Source organism: Pelodiscus sinensis, chromosome 13 (assembly GCF_052426305.1).
Source record: "Pelodiscus sinensis isolate ZL-2025 chromosome 13, ASM5242630v1, whole genome shotgun sequence".
Taxonomy (NCBI): Eukaryota; Metazoa; Chordata; order Testudines; family Trionychidae; genus Pelodiscus; species Pelodiscus sinensis.
Genome location: NC_143064.1, coordinates 6,056,690 through 6,075,832, shown reverse-complemented (window position 1 = coordinate 6,075,832; position 19,143 = coordinate 6,056,690). Strand labels below are relative to the sequence as shown.

At 41.1% G+C, this 19,143-nt stretch overlaps 1 protein-coding gene across 1 annotated transcript in view; it reads right to left on the bottom strand.

Annotated features, from left to right (window-relative positions):
• Window positions 1–700: 700 nt before the first annotated feature.
• Window positions 701–19,143, bottom strand: part of IL1RAPL2 (interleukin 1 receptor accessory protein like 2) — a 672,068-nt gene continuing 653,625 nt past the window's right edge. Inside the window, exons 10-11 of the mRNA XM_006127932.5 lie at window positions 16,747–16,917; window positions 701–4,338 (exon numbers count right to left, since the gene is read on the bottom strand). Coding sequence (XP_006127994.2) covers window positions 3,641–4,338; window positions 16,747–16,917 — 869 coding nt within the window. The 3' untranslated portion in view covers window positions 701–3,640. The remainder of the gene's footprint in view (window positions 4,339–16,746; window positions 16,918–19,143) is intronic.

Below are 19,143 nucleotides of genomic sequence, written 5' to 3'. Positions count from 1 at the left end.
GGTGCTCCCGGTTCTCCTGGCACAACCCCACCCTGACCCTGCTTTCAGCTAGGAGAAGAGGAAGTGGCATTTTAAATTTGGTGGCCCTCGCTCTTACTGTTTTCTAGGCGTTCTGGAACAAACGGACTTGTAGATAGACAGGTGCAGTCTAAAATGACGGAGATATGCCATTTTAAAAAGATGACTGCCGCCCCAAACCAGAATAACCTCGTGGTTGTCAATTAGACCAATGATTCTCAACTTTTTTTTTAAAATAAAGCACTCCTTTAAAAAAAATTATAAGTCTCTCCAGTATCTACAGTTTTCAGAGACACAATTTTTTTCTACCGTTGCAACACATTTGTTTTAACAGTTTTCTCCAAATTTCAGTTGTGTTGAGGTACCCCCCAGACATCTGTCAAGTACCCCTCAGGGTACTTGTACCACTGGCTGAGAAACACTGATTTAGACAGTCATTTGCAGTCCACAGCCTGTACATTATTCAGTTTGATGCTGTTCCCCTCCCTCCGTTTGAATTGACCATCTCTTTATTGCCAGTTTGCATTGCTCATTATTTCTTTTTCAACCAAACTCACTTTGTCTAAGCAAGGAGAACAAATATATTGTTTTTTTAAAAGAAAATAAAGTTAAATGACATGTCACCTGTAATTCCTTATTTCAGGCAATGATGTTCTCATGGATGTGTTGTAATGTATTGCGACAAAAGCTATCTTGGCCTTGATCCATTCCTCAGAGAAGCCAAAAAAGATGCCCATTGACTCTAAGGGGAGTTTGATAGGGCCCGTTAGGTTAAATTCATCCCAGGTACAGGGAACTTGTACATTGTCTATGCATCACTGAGGTCTCGGCTTAACACTAATACTTTAACAACATTTATCCAGACTCTCAACTGCTACTTACGAAAAAAACAGAACTGCACCGTGTAATTTCATTGTAATGTGAATTGAAAAGGGTGGTGTCCCTTGCTAGATCTATTCCCCTTTCCCATACTCAAAGGAGAGGGATACAGCAGGTTCCAAGTTATGTATATATTGTAGCAATATGTGATACACAATTGTAAATCGCAGATTAAAAAGCAGATTGTGATTTGTAATCTAGTACTAAAATAGATACATAGATACACAATGTGTTCTGGAAAATGACAAAACTGTTCTTTTCATGTTACCCCAATGCAAATGTGACTGCCGTTTTTGTTGAGTATCTACTCCTTTAAGATACATATTGTGGCCAAGCAATTGAAATTGATACCCATGTTTAATCAAAAGAAGCAGCTAGAACTGCATATGTTTTCAGAGTTTGCATGCTCAATACAGAACTAGTAGGTTTAAAAAGCTCAGTGAACATTCTATGTGAATTAAGAAAACCTTAGAATAATGTGAAACTGAAAATAAACTACAGCTTTTCACTTAAACATATGCAACTCTCTTCATGCAGAATTTTGTTTTAGTTTTTTAAAGTTACACTTTGCATTAAAGAACATAACCAGTGTAAACACAATCTGTAACACTTATAAAACAGTGCAAATGTTGTAAATTTCATTTTTTTAAATACATGTATTCATAATGGAGGTAAAATCACCTTCATTCTCCATAGAAAAATATTTATATTAAATACCTACATATGTTGAACTTAACTTTACAAAACAGTAAGTTATAGTTCCACATTTGTAATAAATGACTATCATTTCTATGTTTCCACGTTTAATGTTAGTGTCAAATGCATGTGTCTAGAAAAACAAAATAAGCTTGTATTATTGAGAACAGAATGAAAATACTGCAGTTCATAACTAGCGTGAAGGGGTGCAAGAGAAAGTTGATAAATATTGTGAGAGCAGTAATGGAAAAATACAGAACATTTATGGATTATTGCACATTTGAGTTCACTCTTACAACCTTTGGGCAAATGCGTAACTCTTTTGACCTGAAGTTGGTATTCATTTTAGTTTTTCTGTGCTTACGATTTAAGAATCATTTTCAAAATGTGAGAATACCTTGATTCCTATCTGAACCCCAGGCAGCTACGTACAGAGTGCAAATGTTAACTTATGCAATCAAAAAGCAGCAACACTGACAAAGAAATGTTACCCACTGAAATGTGGTAACATTGCCTCTCCTAAAATTATTTCTGGAGCTGACACCTCAAAGTTTATGGAGGCAAAACTCTCATGGTGGGCATACCCTCACTGAAGTCAATGGGAATTTTCCCTTGCTAAAAACTGCAGAATTATATCCTGCCTCCATTATTCAGAACTTTTTCTTCAAATGCTGTTGTCTCCTTTGGCCCAATTCTCTAACCCTTAATGAGGCGATTAATCCTTACAAATCTGAATGGTTTCCATGAGACTCCTTGATTAATTACTTAATGATACTTAGGACTGGGAGAATGATTTTCATCCATAGAGCTCAGAACATTTACCAAGAAGGATAAATAATAGTATTCTCATTTGAGAGAGAAACTACTCACATGAGTAAGAAACTCATGATCTGACCTCAGGAGCTGCTTTGCATCCCAATCTACATAATGTATTGTTTAAAGCACTGAGAAAAGAAATGCTTCAGCTTGATCCATAGTAAAACATACATTAGCAGCTAGATATAGAGACAGCATATTCTCTGTTTCATAACTACATTTCAGATGATTATCACTGCAATTGAAGTCATACAAGTAGTAAACCTGAATCATTTAGTACTTAATCTCTGAATATTGCTGCATTCATTTTCTATTGCTAATATTCTCAGTAACATGTACCTTTTCAAGAGCCACTCTTTCAGTTCTTGAAAAAAATATGTAAAATGACATGGCCATTAGTACATATCCTACAACAGGTCAGGAGATCTTAAGTAATCATACTTTTGTTTACAAACAATGACATTTGCACTTAGTGTTTAAAAATGCCATTTAAAACTAACATTTGTGAAATAATGTAATAAATCGCAAAAAGTTGATTGAAATCATCCTAAACCTCTGACAATATGCTAATCAATCCTAAATAAATCCACACACGAGGAAAAAGATATGCCTTAATAACAAAATGAATGGATGCTGATGTGAGCAGTTGATTTATTCTGCAGTTACTGTGCACTTGATTGATAAAGCTAGAAGCTCTTCATCCACAATATTGTGCCAACTGGCCATCTTCTAAAACACACTTTTGACAACCTTATGGGAAGTGCTTCTGTTTGCTCACCCAGTGTGCTCTACAAAGATGTATTTTCTTTTATAGCATGTTAAATTTAGAATTTGCAATCTGTACTAAAGTTTATATTTTCTTTCTTTTTCCAATTTTGTGTCAATAGTTGAAATTCTACAACATAGAGATGTGTGTTGGGGATAATATACAGTATTGAACTTCCATCCATACTGGACTGTAAAACATGTATGTTAAATCATAGGATATATTTTCCCCTTCAAAGAATCAATAAAACTGTACATTAAAAGATGTGAACTACATATTGAACTACAAAAGAAGGTCCCCTCTGTCACTAATTTGGAAATGTAAACAAAAAAGTTCAGGTACAAAAGTGAGCAACTATGCCTCTGCTGCAAATAGGATCTGGCATCCCGTGGCATTGATTTAATGTTCTTTAAAAATTGGTCTTCGTGGTGCTCGGAAAGCATCTCAGAAGAGTTCTCATCTTCACTACCAAATATCACTTGTGAAGCTAAGTTCCCGGGACGATAAAGGTAGCAACGGGTTGTTCCTATGAAATTCTTGGGTGTCCTTCATGGTGTTGTTAAGAGGTAGCTGTCCATTTAGTAGTGTCAAGGGTATGTTACAATAGGTGTGGTGATTACTTATGGAAGCTATTGGCAAGGTGGCAGCTGACATGTCATATTCGTACCCTCTGCAATAATGTCTCGTTTGTGTGGAATCTGTTTGATGGTAATCAGCTATATCTGCTTGAGATGCTTCCAAAGTGGAGGAGGCACCTGTCATAGCAATAGAGGGTACAGTTTGAAGGTCTCCAAAAAGTCCCTGTTCCGCAGAATCCAGGACTTGGCGCCGAGATAATATCTCTTTTTTCTTTGCTGGCATTTCATAGACTAAGTGCTTCCAGAACTTAGAATTCAGTTTGCTGCTTTTTGGTCCTTTCCACTTGACCACGGAGAGAACTTTGATGGTGTGCTTTAAAGATTCCACTTCGTGGTAATTCACTTTCCCTTTTAGGTCAACACACTCAATCAAAATCACTTTGATTTCTCCACTGACTAGCATGTTATGGAGTTTGTTTTCCATCGCAAAAATACTCCATCCTCTCCTGAGAACATAGTCTGGAGTTAGCACGATAATGAGTCTTCTGCTTTGCTCAACACATCTTGTGAGATCTTCAATGTATGCTACAAATTATAGAAAGAGAGAAAGAATAAAATAAAGAAGTCTATTGTAGCCTTGCAATTAAGTATACTAAAATACCAAGGTTCCCTGAGGGTCACGCCCCACACCGGTTAATGGAGCTTTACAATAGAAATGTGATTGGACATTAATATACATCTCTCTATTTACGTAAAATTTTGAAAACTCTTAGGAAAAAAAAAGTCTTGCTTCTAAGCATTTCCTCACATTAATCATAATACAGCTAAGATTTAACTTCCTCACTGTTCAGCTGTGTTTCAGTAACTTACAAATGACAATATTTGTTTTTCATTTATGGAGACATTTTAGTTCTAGGTCTATTTAACTTTTGCATGAAGTATAAAAGTCACAACACTTGCTATGGCCATTATTAACATTTCTTGGGATTCACGCGAAGGTAATCAGTTTTAATGCTTCAGGGTGTAAAGAACAGCAGGAAATAAGGATGCTTCAGGGTGTATGGACTGCAGCTGATTGGTGTGCAGGAAGGACTCCTCCATCACCACATGTAGAAATTATATAATTGGAAAGATGCAACATGGGCAGGTTTTACCTTCTTCTATGCACATTGACCACAAAGCCAGAATACCAATCTTGGAGGTCCAATGATCTGCTTCAGTATTGCAAATCTATGTGTCTATGTACACAAGATAATTAACAGAATCTTCATTAGCCCATAGGGCAAATAACCCCAAACAAATGGAAAACATAAGTAAATGTAGCATCATTTAGTGCTGTTTATTTTCCAAGACACCTCTGCAAAGGAAAATGTATATTCTACATTCTTTACACATGCTAACGTTTGCAAGGTGCGGGTGTGAACAGAGATGCTGTACCTCATCTACCTGTTTCCCCATGGCAATTTATCACCCCAGAATATATCCTAGGGGTTGACCCTTAGTTGATATGTTAGAAATGCCCAACGAAGAAAAAAAAAAGGGTGGTGGAAGAGGGAAGAGGGGGGGAGGCAGAGGGAAGAGGTCAGTGAAATTAATCTGACATGAACCTCTTTACATCTATTTATAGAGGTCCTCACCCAAAACCCATTCAAAGCCAAGGAAAGACTTTCAGTGGGTCTTGGCTCAGGCCCAGAAAAATAATAAATAGTGATGAAATAACAACAAATGGTCTGGTAGCACTTTATAGACTAACAAAACATGTAGCGGGTATCGTGAGCTTTCGTGGGCATCTGAAGAAGTGGGCTGTGCCCACGAAAGCTCACGATACCATCTACATGTTTTGTTAGTCTATAAAGTGCTACCAGACCATTTGTTGTTTTTTCCTGTATGGACTAACTTGGCTACCCCCTGAAGCAAGTGATGAAATAGTGAAAACAGAAAAAAAGTGCTTTGATTTTGCTGGTAACACTTTACTTTTACTTTTTATTGCACAAAGTGTCCTTCTCGACCATGCTGGTCAGAAGTGTGCAGTCCGAGAAAGGAGGAAAAGCATGTGTTACAAATGAAGACTTAGACACAGGAGCTGCACACAACATCTTTACTGGCACAGGGCAGGATCTGTCTTACACATACTGCCCTCTAGCAGGACGAATGGTTACAGTGCACTTCATTGATCAACATCTGTAATACTTATTTTTATAGTCCCAGGCATAAACGCCGCAACATGCTTATTAACACCGCTTCCCACCAAAGAGAAAGCTACAAAATAGGCCAACAAACATTCAAAAATAGCTTCACTTTAGGAGACCGAGGGCTTAGTTAGCATACAATCTGCCTTTACCAGTGTTTTATTTCACCACTTATCAGCAAGGAAAAAATAAGTCACATATGAAAAAAGCGAATTTTTATACACCCTCCAGACAAACAAAAATTTCAAGACATACACATACAGTACAAATGTTTAGGCAACAATCTCTTGAGTTAAAGTTTTATGATCATTTACTCATGCAGTATATACAGTTCTTTGAAGTTTTTTTCTTAAATTGGTATTTTTTAAGGGAAAAACATTGCTGTCTTTAAAAGAGTTACTTATTGAAAATTCAGCATTAAAATTGGGGAAAAAAATCAGCAGCACTAGGAAGGTTATCAGCAGAACTGGTGAAACAAAACTTAAGGAAAGGTAGAAGTGTTCAATACAATGGAACGAGATTATCCCAATGTATCAACAGCTCAGACTCTTCATTTTCTTCCTTTCTTTCTGCTCCCAAAAAGAAAGAAGTTAGGTGGGAAGCTTCATCATTAGAAGTTGGATCTGCAAGATACAGTAAAACAACACACCATCATGCATCTTTCCTGAGACATTTTCAATCCTCCTTCAAGAAAGTCAGAATATGGATGCGCACAAGATCACTTCTGGTCCATAGGACACAGTATTGTGCTGTCATGACCAGAAAGTCCCACATATCCAGTTTAATTCTGTGCATTGCTCTGCAAGTACTAAGCATGTCTATTATAAAAACATACATAAACCAATAGATCAATCCATTTCACGCATCTTTGTTAAAGAGTTTGTGGTGATATCTTTCATTGCAGCAATACATCGAATATATCAATTCTACGGAAAACTCACCCGATGCATATCATCTACAGCTGAAGAGGTGCTCTGAGGGAAAGACACACGCTGGTTCTCCCATGTGAGCTCTTTACCCCTCTGTGTTTCTCGTTTATTTTGCTGTTTGCAGCTTAATTGGTGGACACTGCAACATTTAGAGCACTTTCTATGGCTGACTAGAATGAGCCCTTACAAGGTTACCTTCAGAGTCCTTTCTCCAACCTCACGTGTGCAGCTGGCTGCTAGACCGACCTGCTCAGCGAACAATGGGTCGTTTGGTGTGGTGAGGATGGAGTTGAGATCAGTGGCTTTCACTCAACTAGAGCCCCCGACTATGCATCCGAACGGAAAAAGCAAACAGGTTTTGAAACCGCATGGCCCATAGTTACACAATCACTCCAATAGCTTGACAGCAGGGCACCGAGTTCCAGCCTGAGTCTGTGCCGGCCAGATTCCCATGTGAGTTCAGGGAGCCTTGGGGAGGCATTAATTAATATCATGGTCTGTAGGGGCTTTATGCCAATAAGGAGAATCCGCACAGCCCCACCCTTACCCATTCATGTGGGGCTAGGCTGGGAGGCTGCTACAGGAGCAGCTGGCTGCAGCTTTATACCAGCAGGCAGCTCTTCTTCCAGCAGTATTTTCTGCTGTCAAGTTACGGCCAGAATCTAGTTTGCTGGACAGAGGCTGAAACCGAACACAGGGCCTGTCCACTGTGATTTTTTACAGGGGTCTGTTGCCTTGTGATTTGGGAAATCTGCACTAAACCAAAGCCTGCATTGTTACCCTCTCTGCAAAGCCCCTACTTGTGGCGAGACAGGCAGGCTGGGAATCTCTTGCAGCAGGTGCAGAATATTCTGCTATCACTCTTATGCCATCTGTGAAAGATTGCTCTGAGAAAATATTTCGGACGTGAAACTTACGCAGGGGAATTCGCCTAGGCCAATTTTACACACACACCCCTGTTGGAAAGACAAAAATAATCACAAAGTTCTGCAAATTTCAGAAGCAACATAAAACTACAGCCATGTAATTACGTATCTTTGAGTGGCATGGCTAATCCTCGGCTGGTAGAAATGAGCAAAGCTGCATTCACTTGAACAGCATAATCTGATTTACACTGGTTGAGGATCTGGCAAAAGTGAGAGGGATTGGGAATGAAGGCTGGGAGGTTCAAAGGGGAAATCTGTGTCCAATCTCGATCAAGAGAATCTGTTTTTGATCAGCAGCATTTTGTGGCTGCAAAGATTCTCAAAGGGCAGTGAAGTAGCCAACCATCCAAAATGAAATGGAAGGAGAAATGTTTAACACTGATCACAATAGGCCAACAGCATCTTGTATATGTTACTTATGAGTTTGATTCAGGCAACACATGGTGCACTGTGTCTCCTGTTTTGGCTGGTGGATGCCATACTGCAGAAGAGAGTAAGAAAATGAAGAAAGAACTCAAACCCTACAAAATTAAAGCAGCACAGGAGTTTCTTAGTGGGGGATAAGCTAGTTGAAGAAGGAGAAAAGAAAACACGTTAGCCTCTCCCATGGGAGTTTGGTGTGCAGAATTGGGACCCTTTGCAGCAAAAGAAAAGAGCAAGGAGTAACACAAGAAAAGGTGGGAGCAGCAAGTTGGTATAATTTTCCAGCTAGCACACGAGTCAGACTTAACTGGGAACTGACAAGCAAAGTAGTAAAGAGAAACACAATAGTAGGTAAATACAGTACCACTATAAGGGTATGTCTACACTGCCACTCTAGTTCGAACTAGGATGGCTAGTGTAGACATACCCTAATGTATGTTTTACATATTCTGAATGTAGCATTATTCTATAAGGATTTTTTAGGATCTCACATCAGACACTAAAGAAAATAGTAAAGTTCATATACCAAGGGCATCAATTGCCTTATGCAGCACACATCTGTACTAATGATGTATTAACTCCATTTTAAAAATCACCTTTGCTAATAGGTGCTAAGCCAAAAATGAAATAAAATAATACAAGCTGGAGGAGAAATCCACCCTCCTCCCTTATGTTAGAACTGCCGCCTTAACCTGTAGCTCTGTTTGTTATTGTTCAGCTGAGTTGGTCTGGCTCATGAAACTGTATATATTTTTATTAGTCTCTAAGGTGCCACAGGACTACTCATTGGTCCCTTTTGCCACCTTAAATGTAAATAAAGCAAATAAAAAGAAAGCATCCTTCCTGGTACATGAACACAATTATATCAGGGAAGAGTAGGCCCCAAGAGCATTCGGTTTTTGGAAGCTCTATTCCTAATAGTTATCTTCAGAAAACGTGTTGGCTACTCTGTATGTTAAGACTGGACAAGAATATGGGTAATGGAAAAGTATGGGGCCTGCCAGCCCCCTCCCCCTAAGTCTTTTCCCCCATTTACAATAGTCAGGCACAACCTCCCGGGAACAGTGGTGGCCCGTCAAAACAGGTGACCTTGGTGGTCACCTAGGGCTCCACGAAAAATGGCCGTTGAGGGCTTTGGAGGCAGGGGTGCCAATGATGTGCCGATTGCGCGTTTCGCCTAGGGCACCAGTTGTCGGCAGCTCGTCTAGGGCCGCTCCTGCCTGGGAAAAGGACTTGGAGGGAATTAACAAGGCAGTAACACCTACTGGTGGGAGGGTAGGGGGAGAGCAGACACTTCACTTGGGCTAAAGAACAGAGATGGAAGAGTTGGACTAAATTGTTTAGCCAAAGATTGGCAGAACCAGCTATAGTTCAGTGTCCAAACTGAGTACCAAAGCCCCTACACTATCTGCTCTACAGTTTTGAAAACAAATGTGCTTTATTGCCAGATTCTGGCTGAAATGGCACCAGCTCCTCCTGTTTCTGACAGATTTGAGAATTTGTGGTTTTGGCATCTCGAAGGATTTTATTGAACTGTTCAGAGGCCAAGTGCGAGTTGGACTGGCCTATTACTACAGCCTTTGATCTCTTGTTCAGTGAGTGTGAAATGGCGTCAGGCTGTGTGGTCACTATCCTGTACAGTGAAATGACACAGACCGATGTGGACAAATATCCACACGAGTGAGACCAACACATTTATTTGCGCTGCACTTAGAAGTTGGGATTCATAATCAGGACTTGGACACGAGCTTCTCCAGCATTTGAGAACGTCGGCATTCAGGGATTCAAACCAGCCTATCATAGAGATAAGGCCAGGGTCATAAAGGTCAGACAAAGAGCAAGTTACGGATGTTAAATATCGGTTAATGGAATAGTCACGTAACCTCATGAATTCTTATCAGTTACTCGACTATTCTATAGTGCCCGGGGGTGGGGCTGGCAGCCAGTGCACTCTGGCCTCACTCTGATACAGAGGCAGCAGTGCAGGGTGGCAAGTGGGAGCTGGTCCACGAAGGGAGCCAGTTTAAAAAACAGCTCCTCTCATGGACCTGTTGCCCTGTGCTGCTGCCTTTGATGAAGAGGCAGCAGTGTGGGGTAGCAGCAGCAGAAGGTTTGAGCTCCTAGACCTGGTGCAAGCTGGAACTGAGCTGGGCTGCCTGCCTGGCTGGCTTTTAATATACTTTAAATGCAGAGCTGCAGTGGGGGTAGGTCCCGGAGTGATTGCAAAGCAGGACTGAGCCAGGCTGCTGGCCAGCCTGCTAAAAAATTTACTGGTGGAGGGGAGCAACGGGGAGGGAAAATGCATGTAGTCCATAGCATTAACCTATAAGCTTTTGCTTATCCATTAATTGGTTAATCGACTACATTATTGCATCCCTAGTTTCAGCAGAAGGGGAGAGAAAGAGATTGAAGCATGAGTCTGTTTTTTAGTCCAGGCTCATCTCAAATTGTAACCAATCCTGGACCCCAGAATGGAAAGGCGAATTTCTTCTTCTTCTATGACAATTATAATCCCATCAATATCAGAGTTCTCTTTAAATATATAGTGGCCAATGTTTAATATCCTACTTCTGTTTAATGTGATGGCTGAAGGGTTCTTCTGTGTCGTGTCCGCTTCATCAAATTATGTGAATTTAGAGTCCCTCTGAGGAAGTTGATTATCCAGTAACAAGATTTACATGAAGTTTTCTAGGTCATTGAACCTACCCCATTAAACTCTCAAGTCCTTGTTCAGTTAATAAGCCTTTTGCTAGGAAACAATTGGGTAAAACATTGAGCAAGAACCTCGATATTTCATGCTTTCGCTGCATCCATACAACAGCTAGAGTGGGTGGAAAATTTTCCACCAGCACTTTTTTCCATTAGAAACATTGGCATTTCATGAAAATCACAACTCTCCACAGAAAATGGATTGATTTCAATAAAATGTAATTTAAACACTTTGAAATGAAGCATTTTGTTAAGGTAGAGTCCATTAAGGAATGAAACATTTTAATTTTATCGAAACAGAATGCTCTGACCCATAATAGATTTTTTTTCCAAAAATGTCATTGAGGTGGGAATTTCAGATTTTTGTGTGTGCTTTGTTTCCAGTTCAGGATGAAAATAAATGTCAGAATAGTGGGCTTTCCTATAGAATAGAAATGTCAACTGTTGACCAGATCTCATGATAACTTCCTGAGCCATGTTCCAAATGTCATGTTATTTCCAAGAAACAACATGGATCAAGGACTTTTAGACCCATGTACAAATATGTTCTTCATATGCTTTGTTGTAGCATCATGGCTTCCCTGTCGTCACAGTGACAACAGGGCATCGGACCACAACCAGACACTGAACATGCTGTAACCATGAACTTAAGTTTAAAGCAATGAAGAATTATGAGGCATCGTTACAAATACAAGTATCTAATCCTGGTTTGAATCTAGTAACCACATGCTGGAGGCAGGCCTGTGGACGCTCTCATGCAAGCAGACTGACAATAAGGGAGTGGGGAACCTATGGCCCAGGGATTGGATATGGCCCCCAGTTTGCCTGGGGATCTGGCCCCTTAGGCTTAGGGCTCCCCCAGCACTGGGGAGCCTGAACTTGTGCTCCAGCCCCCTTGCTGTCCCGTCCCCCCACAGGGCTGGAGCACACAATCTACTGTCCTGAGCCCCCCAGGCTCTGGTGTGTGAGGAGAATGTGGGGAGAGTCTTTCTCCCTCTCAGTTGGGAGCCACGTCAGTGAGGTGCAGCCCCCGACCCAGAAAAGGTTCCCTGCCCCAGTTCAGACAGAGGACTCACAAGCAGCTCTAGGACCTGGGTCATAAAATCACATCCATCCGAGCAGGGCCTGCACCCTAAAAATAATCACCCTCATTTCACTTGGCCAGGTGAGTGTCGCTTGAAAAAATAGCGACTTAACACAGGCAAATTCATTGGCTTCTGCATGGGATGTTCTCAAACATAACTCCATGGCTGCGTCTAGACTGGCATGATTCTCCGGAAATGCTTTTAACGGAAAAGTTTTCCGTTAAAAGCATTTCCGGAACAGAGCATTTAGAGTGGCACGGAGGCTTTTCCGCAAAAGCACTTTTTGTGGCAAAGCGTCCGTGCCAATCTAGACGCGCTTTTCCACAAAAAAGCCCCAATTGCCATTTTCGTGATCGGGGCTTTTTTGCGGAAAACAAATCTCAGCTGTCTACGCTGGCCCTTTTGTGCAAAAGTTTTGCGCAAAAGGGACTTTTGCCCAAACAGGAGCAGCATAGTATTTCCACAAAAAGCACTGATTTCAGACAGTAGGAAGTCAGTGCTTTTGTGGAAATTCAAGCGGCCAGTGTAGACAGCTGGCAAGTTTTTCCAGAAAAGCGGCTGATTTTCTGGAAAAACTGGCCAGTCTAGACACAGCCCATAAGAATACGAGACTGGCTTGGACCAATGGCCCAGCTAGCCCAGTATCCTGTCTTCTGAGGGAATGAGAAGGAGAGAGCAGCATGCACCACCCCCTCTCATCCAGTTCCAGCATCTGGAAGTCAGTAGTTTAGGGACACCCAGTTAGTTTACTGAAATAGCTTTACAAAAAAGGCCTTCTTGGGACCCCACCAGAGGCAGACTCTGTCATGCTCCCTCCCTTCCTGGGTTTCTCTCCCTAAGGCAGAAGTCATTCATAGTTTGCAATGATAGTATTTTCATTCCTGCATCCTGCAACAGAAAGCAGAGCCTGCTGCAAGTGGCAATATGCCTTTGTCTGATCTGGCCTCTGCAGGCCAGTTTCCCATTGTCCAAAATGGAGGATGCCTTTGCTTTTTGCTCTGTGCTGCCGCAACCCACTTGACAACAGCTGCTGCACGTGCTCCTCGGTATGGCCCTTCCTGTCCCCAGCACTCCCCCTGAGTCAAGTGCGGGGACAGAAGTGCAGGGTTTGAATAGAGCACAGATGTACCAGCAGGAGGTTTCCTCTCCAGCATGGGAATTCTCTGCTGGGCATCGGATGCGAGGTTATGGCCCATTCATTCCCTCTGAATAGCTTGCGCATCTGGCTCTACATCCTGCATATAAAGACAGTATCACAGAAATACAGAGCTGAAAGGGATCTTGAGAAGTCCCCTTACTCCACTCCTCTGCTCTGAGTCAGGACCAAGGAAACTGAGACCATCCCTGGCAGGTACTTGTCCAATCAGATCCTAAAGACATCCATGAAGAGAGACTAATATCTCTCCCCCCCTTCACTCCAGAGGCTAAGCTGAGAATCAATTCGATTAAACCATAATCAAACGTGCCCTTTGCTTTTACTGAGGTAAGCTTTTCAGTTTGTTCAAAAATGCCCTGAAACAAAATAAACCACCCAATGCTATTGAACAAATCTATATTTGGATTCTTCCCAGTCCAAAGAGAAACTATGCATTGCCTCATGCCGGGAATTCAGAGCAAAAATGAACACCCTCCGACAACAGCAGCTTACAATTGCAGAGATTACCTGAAACCATCAGCCTTCAATGATACACAATGGACTGTAGTACTGGCATGTTATAATATTAAATGCATAAGAGAAGTTATATGAAGAAACACCCCAGATCACCTGATGGTGCTGTACTGCATTGTGCTGTCATTTACATTATCAAGTGACAAAACACGGTAGTATACAAAAGTGGTGTGCGCGTCAAATAAATACTTTTTTTCCCCTGAAAGAAGCTGCACCTAAAAACTATAGTGTCCGACAGAACGGTCGCTTGATTTGTTACAAAATAAATTGCATGTTTGCTTCTCCAGAGTGCCTAAGCAGTCTACTCTGCCTGTTCTGTTTTTTTCATCGATAACCCTTTGTAATGTAAGATCAATATTAAATAGAACACCCAAGTAGGTATGTTCCATACACATATGCAGGTACAGATACATTTGTGTATCTGCACGTTTTCTTTAACAAAAGTCCAAATGCAGTTCCCTTTTTCCACAAATCCCAGGCACACAACTCATGCTAATTTCAAGTACATATTTTATTCTGCATTGTCGTCATTAAGTCTGATTAAGCATTCTCGAGGTTCTAAATGAAAGAATCAAGCTCTTTCATAATGCCGAAGCAGAGAGGATGGCGAGGAGAAGAGAAATATTTAATCTGTGAATGCTCACAAAATGAGCATTCCAGGAGATGTTAAATGAATACCCATATTGATGACAAGTATTTGTGGAGTGTCTGAATGACAGGTAGTCATTGAAGCAGCTGGGAGAAACAGACTCATAGTTGATGATTAAAAGGATACATTTAAACTCTCTTTCATTCACTTTGTACTTTTGCTACATTAAAAAAATAACTCTGTTGAATGGAATATATCTGAACCACAGATACTTCCAATAATCCCTGCTACTGACCAAGCTCACAGCGTTCGTTTGTTTGTTTATTTATTTATTGGCATGTAGATCCATGTTCTTACTCAGTAATCTCTCACCTATTAATGTAACCATTTCTCAGTCAGGAAGGAGTACAATTCCTAGTGAGCATTTTGGGCCTGGAAAGAAGAGAGCCTTTCCGGGGAATTTCACTCTTTCAATCCCATTTAAGGCGTTCCACGAGGAGTACAGGTAGTTCGGAATAGGAAGCCTAATCCGAACTACCTAGTCCGTGCCGCGTGTAGCCGCGGGCACGGAGTCTGAACTAGCCGGGATTTAAAAATGGCGGCGCCCGGCAAGATGCAAATGAAGCCTGGGAAATTCAAATCCCAGGCTTCATTTCCAACTTCAGTTGCCTACATTAACCACCCTAGTTCGAACTAGGGTGGTAGTGTAGACATATCCTTGGAGACTGGTGACACCCACGCATCATCATCAGGTTCCTCTGCAGGCAGATGCCTCAAGTGGCTGATTATGACTACTTCAATACGGGGCAGGGCTTTCTGCATTAGGATCAGATAGTTGGGTTTCATGTTGACACCTTTTTGTATTGATACCTACACAGAGGTGCGTATTTCCCTTTTCTAACATGTTTGAGTGGGAGCTAACTGAATACAGACATTGCAAACTAAATTAATATTCAAAAGCATACGTTTCACAGCAGCATCTCAGCTATTTGGCAAAAACACATGGCATAAATGCAAGCAAACTGTGCATGCAGAATCGATGGATCTTATGCATAGTACGGTGCCATTTTTCACTTGTCCCCCACAACAAACCAGGAAAAATCACAGCTATAGATGTGTCATTGTTGTTTCAGACATCAACACATGCTGAAGAGTATTCAGACATTGCAGTGACATTGATCTGAAATGGACAACTGCATTTCACTAATGAGTAATGGGCAACAAAGCCAAATAAATGAACAGCACACATCCCTTGGAATAACTGGGATGGATTATTTACATGGTACAAATTATGTTTATAAATGAACAAATCTCTATTTTAATAATGGATCAACTGATGTTAACTTGGAAACAAAAGCGTTTATAGTATTTTCCACCTGGAAATCCAGAAGAAAAAAAAAAGCAGACAATAAGAAAAGTTTTATTTGCAAGGTTGCTGTGGACAAATAATTATCAAAGGATAATTACTGAGAGAATCCCATTTTAAAGGTTAAATAGAAATTTGCTGCATACAGATTGCCCTTCCCAGCAACCTCTGACAGTTACCTTTGTCTGACGTTGAGCCTTTTTATTATGCTTTACAGTTCTGCAGAATTCAATTACAGAGAGAGCTTGGGGACCTGTCATTCATCTGCAAATTTGACACTGTTTCCCTGGGCCCGAACAAAGACATTAACTGGATGTCACATTATAAAACCAGCTTTCCCTGTCTTTAACACTGCATTTTTACATCAATAGCTAAGCATGGGTCACTTCCAGCCCCCTTAGCCTCATTAGCACTGGTCCTAACATTGACAGGTTATTTTGTTTTTCTGTTATAAAATACTTGGTTTCTATTATTCCTCTGATGAAGTGGGTTTGGCCCACAAAAGCTCATGATACACACTCTCTCTCTCCCTCTCATTCTCTCTAAGTTTCTAAGGCCATGTCTACACTAGGAAACTATTTCGAAAAAACTCAATTTGGCTTAGAGACCCAGGAAGCACTGGGAATAATTAGTTCAAATTACTCTGGGGAGTCGTTATTCTGAAATAGCGGCACTGGAGTGTCCACACTACCACTATTTCGAAATAATGATTTCTGAATTAGCATTATTCCTCAAGGAAAGCAGGAGCACAGATTTCGAAATAAGTGGCCCCTTATTTCGAAATAATGAGCTTGGTAGTGTGAAAGCTCCCCTTACAAATTCAATCTTCGAGGGTTATTTCAAAATTACTGAGGTGCCACAGGACTACCCTTTGGAAGGTACTGATCCTGTTCCCATTGAAGGGCGAAATTCCCAACGACTTCGCTGGTGCAGGATCAGAGCCTGAACTAGAGATCACATCTTGCTGTGATGCAGAAACTCTTGAGGTTCTGAATGCGGTCTTGCAAAGAGAAGGAACAGCACCTATCCCTCTACAGAGCTTAACTTGCAGCACTTGCCTTCTCAATAGCATCAAATAAGATTAAACCCGATGTTCAGAAGTACTTACTCCCGCTAGGGATCAGGTCCCTATCTGGAATGAAGAGTTTGTATCCATAATGCTTTTCCAGAACATCCGGCAGGATTTCAAGCGCAAACTGCTCCTCTTCATTATTATCGCAGTCTAATGCATCTGGATCCACTTTGGTGTAAGAGAGATAGGCATCGTATTCCTTGTGGTCTGGAGAGAAACAAAAGACTATTCTCAGTTATCTGTTAGCACATGTACTAGGAAGAGGCAAACTCTCTTATGGCCTTGTTCTGAAACACTTGTAGGTCATAGCTCCTACCATGAGGTCAGTGGAAGTTTTGCACGTGTAAGGAATTCAGTACTGGTGAAATTAAGCTCTTCCTGATTGTTCTATATCAAGCTTAAAACCCCTTGTATTATGCCCAGAAATGCTCATGAAGAAACAAAATTGCTCCATACGGCATAAAAGAGATTGTGAAAGATTCCAGGAGGCCTGGTTTTATGCGCCTCTTTCTACCACCCATGGCTTTATTGGTAGGTTTTCATGAGTCTCATTTTATCTAATGCTTTTTACAGAAGTTTTAAGATGACAACACTCATCTGTCACTTCCTCTTTTCCCTTCATATGCTGAGCCAGTATATGATGGCTTTGTGTGATAGAGCAAAAGGGAAATGGGTGAATAGGAGACCGTCCCACCCCCAAACAGACAGGCTACATCTAGACTACATCCCTTTTTCGTAAAGGGGATGTAAATTACACCTATCGCAATTGCTAATGAAGGGGGGATTTAAATCTCCCCCACTTCATTAGCATAAAAATGGCTGCCGCTTTTTTTCGGCACTGAGCTTTGCCGGAAAAAAGTGCCAGTCTAGACGCTGATCTTGCAGAAAATAAAGCCTTTTCCGAAATAAGGGATAAGGGATCTTTCGGAAAAGGCTTTATTTTCCGCAAGATCAGCATCTAGACTGGCGCTTTTTTCCGGCAAAGCTCCATACGGAAAAAAAGCGGCAGCCATTTTTATGCTAATGAAGCGGGGGAGATTTAAATCCCCGCTTCATTAGCAATTGCCATACATCTAATTTACATCTCTTTTACGAAAAGGGATGTAGTCTAGATGTAGCCACAGAGGGAAAGTCCAAATGTTATCTCTAGGGCTTCTTTGTCCTTTATGCCTAGTGAAAGACCAGACCGTGTCTGATTAGTACAGGTGTGTGTGTGTGTGTGTGTGTGTGTGTGTGTGTGTGTAGAGCTCAAACCCAGACTTTCCCAGAGTTCACTGCCTGAATCTCTTAAGCTCCCCCCTAACCTTCTGGCTAGTTCTGCTGCTTAATGCCTTAGTGGCACCAGGAAGAAGCAGTGTAATTGGCCTGGCCCTTGAGTAGGCAGAAGAGCCACCGAGGAGGGCAAGATGGATTGTACCACTTGCCCTCACGTAGCCTATGCTCCCACACAAACACAAGGAGGGGACAATCTCAGCCCTGCTGTACTGCCGCATTGTAGCAGTGTAGCCAATTCTTGAAATATTATTCTGAGTCTCAGAACAGCTGCAAGTTTTCTTTAAAATCCCAGCTCCTAATTCACATCTTTAGGGGACACTATGAACTTTCATTAACAAAAAAAGTTCCTGGGCTTTGTGTTCATGAAAAAAAAAAAGTCTGAAAACGTGACTTGAGCAAAACCAAAAACCAAAAGGCAAATCTAAAGAACCCCAAATTAACTTTTTTTTAAAAAATCTAATTATTTTTAAGCCAATTTGGGAGTTTTCTCGAGCCCAGTTCATGACTTTTAATGTTTCTGGGGTTTGTCATGCAGTCTTAGTTAATGGCGATTCCGTTGATTATACCCCAGCAGTATTTCAGAATAATGGAAAAATACCTATGTGAACGAATTAAGTTTTAACAGGAAAGTCTCTAGTGATGGCTACCAGGTGTTATTACTTACAGAAAATAAAAAACCAAATAGTTACTGTAGTGAAAAGCATGTCAAAGAGGGATTATTAAACACCAATTTTCTGTAAAGAACAGGAAAAGATCTTTATAGCAGTCAATGTTCATTAATATTTTTTTATTAAAGGAAGATTCAAAGTTGATCCTAATGTGATTTATTAGTTGCTGCTCTATAAAAGATGGCTATTTCCCTAGTATTCCTTAGCTAAATCTAGTCCACTGTGGTTCGTGAGCACAAGCAGAGATATGGGCATTTACTTAACTCTGGACTTGATTTCATGCTGAAAAGAGGGTGCTCAAATGGTTCTAAGACAGCCTGGTAAATTCTGATAAGAGAGGCCTTCAGTGACGCCGTTAGCAGAAAGAAATCTGCCTTGACTCACCAGAGCAGCATGGGACCTAGTCTGAGGGATGGCCTATCATTTCATCCGAATCAGCAAACGAAGCAAACAACAATGATGGCAGCATTGGCTGAGTCAGGAAATCCAG